Source organism: Stegodyphus dumicola, chromosome 3, assembly GCF_044657685.1.
Source record: "Stegodyphus dumicola isolate Sdum_Otavi_A_Nest chromosome 3, ASM4465768v1".
NCBI classification, from domain to species: Eukaryota; Metazoa; Arthropoda; class Arachnida; order Araneae; family Eresidae; genus Stegodyphus; species Stegodyphus dumicola.
In genome coordinates this window covers 240,123,021-240,132,465 of record NC_140770.1, presented here as the reverse complement: position 1 = coordinate 240,132,465, position 9,445 = coordinate 240,123,021, and the positions used below count along the sequence as shown (strand labels likewise).

The 9,445-nt window shown below is 30.6% G+C and overlaps 1 protein-coding gene and 1 pseudogene across 1 annotated transcript; both read right to left on the bottom strand.

Annotated features, from left to right (window-relative positions):
• Window positions 1–280: 280 nt before the first annotated feature.
• Window positions 281–379, bottom strand: LOC146998299 (U6 spliceosomal RNA; annotated as a pseudogene).
• A 1,627-nt stretch (window positions 380–2,006) lies between these two features.
• LOC118202937 (innexin inx2-like) lies at window positions 2,007–9,085 on the bottom strand. The gene has a single exon (XM_085813962.1). It carries the CDS (start codon window positions 8,996–8,998, stop codon window positions 7,913–7,915), a length of 1,086 nt encoding a protein of 361 aa, XP_085670088.1. The 5' UTR covers window positions 8,999–9,085; the 3' UTR covers window positions 2,007–7,912.
• Between the last annotated feature and the right edge of the window lie 360 nt (window positions 9,086–9,445).

The window sequence follows — 9,445 nt, the reverse complement described above, 5'->3', positions numbered from 1 at the left end:
AGCTGAATTTTTTAATTCTATGTTTTATTTGTCCATTTGATCATAGAATTGATAAAAATGTAACTATATTAATGGTTTGTAATGAAATAGATTAAAATGTTTGATATTTTTTATCTTTTTTTAAGTGTTGCTTTGAAAAACCAAGATCCTGTTTAGAAATGTAAGTGTTTACAATTTATGCAACACATACTAAACTGAAAATATAAAAACAAAATATACAAAAAGATGAAATGTATTTTAAGTAATTTTAAAAAATATTAAATTATAAGGTTATTTCACATAATATCAGTGGCATCTACTAGATCATCCTTGTGCAAGGACCATGTTAATCTTTTCTATATTGCTCCCAGTTTTAGTATTGTACTGATAAAGCAAGTATAGAATCATTATGGCATATAGATACAATGCTCAATCAGCAAGATTTAATTCTTTGTCAACAAGGAAAATGTGCCCGGTGTTTGCAAAAATTTTTCATATTGGAACAATGTTGCATTTGCACACAAATTAAAATTTTAATATATTTGGGTCCAATGGACAAATTATTGTGTGGCAAAAGTCGAAAGAAGAATTCAATTTGAAAAAATTGAGTACTGTTAAGCATAGGGTGAAGGCATAAACGTTTGGTCATGTTTTGCTGCCTTTTGGATGGGAAACAGCTTTTATAGAAAATATGAATCAGTATCAATATATAGCTATTCTTAATTAAAATTTGAAAGCATCTGCAAGAAAGCAAAACACATTCAAAATCTAAGGATAACAAACTTAAACATACATCCATAAATGTTTGCTTGTGGATATTTTACAGCTGTCCTGCAAACTGCATTTCTGCAGAGGCGTAGCTTGGGTTTACAGCACCCGGGAACAACTGAAGATCTTGCGCCCTATCTGTGTGCCAAGAATAAAGAATGTTTCATTCTAAAATTTCGTAACATCACTTTGCCGCCCAGGGTAAGATGTCTCCACCATCACTGCATGTGTGGGAATGATGTAAGAGATTTTGTTTGATAACAGAGTTGTTTAGTCCAGAGCAGAGTGATACCAAAAAAACTGAAGATTTTTAATCAATAATTTTCTTTTAAAAAAGATGACTGCAGCTACGTTCAATTCTGAAGCAAAACTGTGTGTCAGAGCTTGAGAAATTTCACAAGGTGTAAAAAGATCATAATGCTGCATGAAGGAAATTCAATATTTATAGGCAAATGGAAGAGTTACTTGTCATCTTTCATTCTGTCCTGCTTATGCCATATAAGTCCTATTCGTTTTTCTCCCTCCCAGAAATATAATTAACACAATTATAACAAACTTCTAAAAAAATTCTGAACATGATCTTTCCTACAAAAATTACACAATAACAACTTTGCAATAATTATTACTATTCAGATCAAAACGAATAAGCAAAACTCAAATGTAATTAATAATGATAATATAAGGAAGCATTTCGAATTCACAATCATTAAAGGTTCTTAATCTAAACCTAAAATTTTTTTTTAACTACACAGATAACTGGCATTGTTAAATAACAAACTCTGCTAACCAGTTAAGTCATTCTGCATGACAAAATTAACCATTGATATTCTTACCATTAAAGCAATTTTTGTGGTTTTTATGATACATCAAATTCTAACTTAATCTATAAAATTCATCATCTACAATTAAATATTTATCTTAGATACGTAAAACTTTAATTTTCTACAATTCTTTCTACATCAACCTTTTAAGTTATTTATTCATTACCTATTCTTCAGAATTTCTACATAACAATTGTACACATTTTGTCAACAAATTTATATTTACCTTTCAGCAGTACCTCAAATAAAAAAATTCTAAACTATTAATTAAAAATCCACATTACACGTAAAAAATGAAATTATATACCATGGCTTCATCATCATACACAAATACCAAGTATGAGAAAAATATGCTTAATAAACTTTATAATTTTTTAAATGCTAACACTATGTAGAGCATCATGACTCACTATTAGAAAACTATACACGCACAAAACATTTTCCAAAAATCTCTTTATTCAGACAATGAAAAATGTATAAAAAGTTGACATTCACACATACAAAATACAAAAAATTAATACTGAATAAAGATCTTGGTCCAGCAAATTAATGCTTGGAGACAAAAATAAGCAATACAAAATGAATGGTCTTACAAATTAATCAATAATTTTGAGAACATATTTTAAGCTTTAACAGACGTAATTACCTTCCTTTACGAAATGCCTTTGATCCTGACCAGTAAAATCAAATGTATATCAAACAACTACAAATATAAAGCATAGAGATAATCTAATATTTTGTGTTAAAGTCAACCACAAATATAAAAATATATATAATTAATTATTCATATCTCTGCAAAATTTAAATGCACGGACTTTGTTTATTATTCTTGATTAATATATTCAAAGAGCTGCCTCATTATTTAAAAACAGCATCACTGATTCAGCTACATACAAAAAATGAAAGATATCACTGAAGAGGAACTTTGTAAACTGACTACTCAATTTTCCAATTATCTTTGGCAAAACTAAAAATAAGTACAAAAGTTATATTCATACAACAAATATAACACACCTACTCACATTAATTTTGTATAAATTTTTAATTATCTTTGGCAAAAAATGTAAGTATAAAAATTCTATTCATATAGTAGGAAATATAAAAATACGACTTGCATTAACTTTGTGTAAACATCATAAAAAAAAGATGTGCTTTGGAATGAGATCCTTACCTGCTATCTTACAAAATAAATACTGGAATGACAAAAATATGAATATGCATCTGATCTAGGTTAATAAATACAGTGAAACTTCTTTAAGATGATAACCAGTTTTTCGATCAATTTACATCACAAACTTGATACATCCATGAAAAACATTCAGACAGATCTACAATATACTGATTTTTATCAGCAAAGCACTGATGCATTTGTGTGAATTAACTGCAAAAATAGATAGTGCATAATACAGCAATAAACAAAACATTAAAAAGCAAATTTACCTTCCAGTTACTGAACATTCTATGTGTTTGTAAATATATATATTTAGAAAAAAATTAATGTATGTGTGATTTTTCAGAATAATAATGCAGAGGCAGAAATATATATATTGCCACATGGATCCTTTCTAAATTAAAAAAATTTTGCCGCCCTGTGTGACCCTCCCTGTGTGACCCTAGCGGTTGGCATAAGCCTTGAATATAAGTGATTTTGGAAGAGCTTTGCAGTTAAGCAAAAAAAAAAAAAATCCACATTCATCCAAAGAAGCCTACTGGTTTTTAAGATGATAAATTACTATTCTAAGTTAGTCTGAATTTCACAAAAAAAAAAAAAAAAAAAATATCCCTACCCCCTGCATTTTTTAAATTTCCCACATTAGGATTTCATTATTTTAATATACTTACATAATTTATAACCAGGGCCATTCCTAGCAGGGGTGCAGCATGTAAAAGTACACAGGCGGACAAAATCTGGAGTGGCCAGAATCTCAGGATACTACACTTGATAATTTAAATTCATTGTAAGTACTTGTCCTATGCAAGTACTTTTTAAACAATTTGTCAAACATAAATACTCAGTGAGTATGAAATAAATTTTATTTTTATTTCATACTCTATTTTTAAAATTTGGGGGTGGCGATCTCAGGCAGCCAATAGCCTAGGAGCAGCCCTATTTATAACATCATTTAAGAAAACAAATACTTCTTCAAAGCAGTTTCTTACATTTTTTCTAGGGGAAAAAAATGACCTGTTTACTGTTTTTTTTTTTTTTTTTTTTTTTCAGGTACTGGCATGCATTTAAAAAATAAGAATTTTAATGATTTACCAATTTTGATATCCAAACAATGTCATTTATGGTTGGCAGATTTAAAAGCAATAAATAAAATATTATGAATGCACATACCAGCTAAACTTTATCTGGAAGGTAAAAAAAGAATAAGCAAGAGTAATTATCATAAAATAAATAACATACAATATTTAACCCGCGAGCACACGTGGCGGGTATGTCATACCCATGTGCATTTTTCGTTTTGTATATTTCTCACCCATTCTTTCATAAAAGGACGAAACTTGGTGTAGCTGAGTTCAAGGTCACATACTTAAATGGGGGAAATTCCTAAGGTGGCAAGTGCAACGGTTTTTTAGGACCAGCATTGTTCGGGCATGTCATACCCGCGCGTGTACTGGCGTTTCTCAGCGAGTCACTTCGCATTTCTCGTTTTCAAGCTTTTAGTATAAGTTTTTCTTGAGCTGTAAGCATGGCGCCGTATATTCCTTACGATGAAGAGATGAAAAGATTGAAAAATCTCCTTGAAACAGTTTCTTCTCATGAGGATTCATTTAGTGAAGAAGAGGAAGTTGTTGATGACAAAGAATATAATTAGTAATCATGATTCATCCATATAGAGTAGTGATTCAGATACAGAAACAGAAAATGAAATTCTGGAATGTAGCAATGAGTTGTTGGAAAAAATTGAGTAAAACGGAACAAAAATAAATTCCGGAATAATGTTAGAATTGGCGCCAAAAATATTATAACTAAACTCCCTGGAAATATAAAGTATTCTAAAGACGTCTCAACACCTTTAGAGTCCTTGTTATTGCTTATTGATGAAGATATGTTAAAACATGTAGTTGACAATACAAATATTTATGTAGATTCAATATGAGAAAATTTCACTCGTGAACGGGATGAGTACTTTTCTCAAAGCCTTAGGGATGCAGCTAATAGAAAATGCTCAAAATGAAGGACGACGAGCATCTGTGGTTCCCGATTCTGGACAAACACTGACCACCGATGAACATGTTAACAATGGACCGCCCTCCAAAAAACCTAAAACGACTTACAAGAGGTGTACAGAATGCTCCAAGAAAAAAGATAGACTAGATTCATTTGTGAAAATTGTAGCAAAAGTATATGTATGGAACATATGACCTCATTTTGTAAACAATGTTAAAAAAATTGTAAGTAAATTTTTCTTCTCCTTATTGTTTCCTGTTTTGTCTAAAATGAAGTATTAACTTTTTTATATTTTAATTTCTTTTAAAAAACCGATTATTTTTTTCGGAAAATTTTTATTTACAATTTTTTTATTCGGGTATGACATAACCGGCGCGTGTTTTCGTGTTCGTCAGATTGGTGCGTGTGTTCGCAGGTTAATTTTCAAATATTTACATAGTACCCACTTCTGCTACAAGGGGGGAAAAAAAAAACATCACAGTTAAAAAAAAGAACTATTTTAATTTTAAAAACTAAAAAATACTACACATTTTGTTTTTTTGTGTTAATTTGTGTTTCTAACCCTTGTAATCTTATAAATCAAAGAAATAAATATTAGCTGATAGCTTCAGATAACATTAGCAGCACCTGAATATTCATTTGTTATATATTACCACTCTTAGGAACAGAAAATTAAAATTTTATAGACAGTGTACGAATGCTATGACCGATTCACTGAATACCTATGATAAATTACACTACAATGAAAAAAAAATTAATAATTTAGAAAAGCTTTACTACTACTTCCAACTGAAACAAATGTTTCTTCACATAGAATTTGATATATAATTCTGCAGATTTTTTCATTTATTTGGCATATAAAATTTCATTTTGATACTAAAATTATATACTTTGTTAGCTGTCTTAACAAATATTTGGCAGTCTTGATTAGATTGGGGCGATTTAGACATCTTCGGACAATATGCAAATATTTGCTTATATTCTTAAGAAAGATAAACTACTTTCAAATTTTGTCATCATCGAACTTCCACTGTATTTCAAGTTGCTTAAGAGACAATACAATCTATCCTAAATATGACTCACAAAAAATCAACATTTAAATTAAAAATTATAGCAGAAAAGTTCCAAGAACTTCTTTTTTTCACTTAATTCTATATTGTGACCAAATAAGTCCTTGTACCCTTAAATTATCAGATGTTTTAAGTCAAGGAACCAAAATTAAATTACTTCTTACGATAACAAGGTCTGTGACATACTCATCTTGCACCCTACTGTATTTCCAATAAGCAGATGCAGTGGTTTGATGCCAGAAGGAATATGACAAACTTCGTCTAACATAAGGGATACCTACGATGCCCTTGGAAAATTACATGATTTACAATAAATTACAAGGATTCATGGCAGATATGGACTTCCTGTACACACTGTAGAAATACAACACATTTGTACTGTTAAAGCATTATTAAAAGTTATACATTTTGCTTTTCTTCTTTCATCGGTAACAAATCATATTTTTAGGAATCTATAATTTAAAAATATTATTTCAATAAACCTAACACATTTTTCATAGCATGTTTACATAGTCAAATCTGAATGAAAATATAAACAAAGCTAATTTATTCCGAACACAGTAATTTTCATTTATATGGGAAAAAAAGCTGCCAGAAAATTTTTATTTTACCAGAATTAGACCTTATTCCAGTGCATCTTAAGAAAAGTCTGCATATCTTTTACTTTGAAAACTGCAAAGAAAACCTTCTAAGAATTCAAATCAAACTTATGCTTTTAAAATAATTACTTATATCATTTAATTTATAATTCACCTCTATTTCATTTAAGAAAACCTTAAAAAAATATTTGGTTTAATCCTAGTATCCTGCACACGAGATTTGGCTACTTTATGATGAGCAGTAAAAACGGGACATGTACGATGAGTAGTAAACAGGTCATTCAAAGAATATATATAGTATATATTATGTATGTACACACATAGTATATAGTGTATAGTATATAGACGTTCTTTGGATCATTTTTGGTGCTGGCGATAATTTCCAAAATCACGCCAAGGCTGCACCGTATAGTAAGTAGGATTTTACCAAATATTTTTTCAATATATTTCAAAAAATTTTACAAACACTGGGGAAGGGGCTGCTACTTATCAGCCAAGTGATAAAGTTATGCATCGCATTGTCAAAATGCACAAACTTTGTTAAATTCAAATAAAATAATTCTCATATAAAAATTTTAATTTGACCTTTTATAGGCACATTAGTTGTTACTATACATAAAAAAATTATTTATTTCTCAGTAGTCAAAAGAAATTTACCATTACACATTTACACGAAGTGTAATTAATATACATCACTTCTAAAAATACACAATAAGGTATTTAAGGGTAGAATATCTTAGTCTACCATCAGTTGCTATGATTACCATATTATATTAAATTTAAAACTGAATATGTAGTTCATTGAAAATAAATTAGTTATATGAAAAAGATTTAATACGAACACAAAATAGTTTCACAACAGTAAAACTTAGAAAGATTTATCCTCCATCTTGTATATAAATGCCTCAATAATACTTTGCATGACGGTCTTAATAAAGCACAATACGATTTCACGCATATGTGCAACAAAATTTCCGTATAAAAAATTTTATGGTCAAATTTGACCTCATAGGCACATTAATTATTGCTATACATACATATAATATCAAAATACTTCTAAAAGTCAATATTTCTTCAGACTTATGAAGAAAACAGTCGTAAAAAAATACAGTTGGCAGTTAATTGGTTGTACGGTTGTTTAAAAAATGGAATGCAACATGCACAAATAATACTACAGACTTGGTTCACCTCAGATTAAGAAAAGTTGCATAAAAATCTTACATTGCAACTTTCTATTTTGAGCAAAGACACGGTCCGTTGAGCATGGACCTTGAATTACACAACATACACACAGTTTTGGCCATGTAATTTCATAGCAATTATTAAGAATAGTAGTCAAATTTTTAAAAATGCATACATTATTATAAAGAGATCATAAAGAATAGAATAATAAATACATGCAATAAAATCAAAGAATAGAATGATAAGTAACATGCAATCAAATCATAGTACGACTCTCACAAATTATGAATGCTACCACATATTAGGGTTAGCGAGTTACGCCATGTCCACCGCTTTTCGTTCCAGTTTACGAGCTAAATCAGCAATGAGATCTCGGTAGTTCAAGCTATCAATATTTTTGCAGAGAAGATCTAGCACAAACCAGTCACTATGTGAACATTTTCGCAGAACAATATCTAAATAATCAGGCCTTGTTAGACGAGCTCGTGATCGTAATACCAGGAAGCGAGATTGTGGCCATGCAAATATAACAACATGGAAAGCCAAAATTAGAGCTGAAAAAACAGATAGAATCACGAACCAGAACCACAAGAACACATAGATTTTTTCATTTATAATGTTGATGGGTAAAATGCACATGGCATCGTGACGCTGTACATCGCCGGAGGAACCATATCTGTGAAAAGTACACTTGGTCAGTCGAGGAAACACGTGAATCATAGGATCATAACGGACGGAATAATCCCACTCTGTAAACTGAAGAACTTTATGACCGTATGACGAAAATTCTCCACCAAGAAATTTGTCCATTAGGTACATTTGTCCCACAACATTGACGAAATTAAGGACTTCGCAAATGAAATACTCAGCTGCATACAGAGTATGATTTCCCATGTTTTCGGTTAAATATTCGACTAGTATTTTTCTATTTTCTTCTTTCTTCTCATAGCTCATGATTGGGGAATTGAGACCTAATATAAGAGCACGTACTCGGCCACCTTCCCACATTTTCCATAGATATCTGGGTATATAAAACAACATGGCTTGCAGGAAAAGCACAAAACATACCCACTGGTAATATGCATGATAAACTCGCTTTTCTTCCGGTGTATATTTATCTACTCCAGGGTACGGAACTTCTACACCAACTTTTTTATGCCAGGCACTTTCAACGCTGAATGTTGAATGGATCCAGCAAAAGGAATCTAAAAGTTTACTCGGAATATCATCTCTGGATATGCAGTCGATAGGATCTCCAATATACTGACGTGACGTCACGAGGATGCTGAACGCTAGTAAAACGAGGACAGTGAACCTATAATGAAGTCGGAATACATTATTGTCAATGACAACAGCGTTTATTTTCAAGAAATTCTTCAAAGATCCAAATAACTTGTCCATTTTTACAATATCACCGCAGCCCTCAGTGTCAGAAAAACCACACAGCCACGATAATAATTTCGTTGTTGTTCTTCCCAATTTTCCCCCGTTTCCGGACGAGGTTTACAATACCTGAGTTTCGCCAAACGAAGTCGCCAAAATAAATCCGATTCATGTTTTCGCTATCCAAATTTCTGTTTCTCTAACAGTGCATGTGATAAGATATTTAAATTCCTCAGAATTTTTGTAATTACTTTTCAAAACATATTTTCTTACAATATGATTAGAAAAGAAATGTTTATCCGTCACTTGGAGATAAATTTTTTTATTAATATCCATCTATCGTAGCATCATAAAAGTCATAAAAAATCGGGTAAATCGATCTTTATTTAATGCTTTCAGGAAACGTTAAGACGGTCCATCCATTTTTTAAAAATTAAAAACCAATAAAAAAAAACAATAAAGCCA

Coding starts and splice junctions, on each gene's coding strand:
- LOC118202937 (XM_085813962.1), bottom strand. CDS start 8,998: ATGGACAAGTTATTTGGATCTTTGAAGAATTTCTTGAAAATAAACGCT.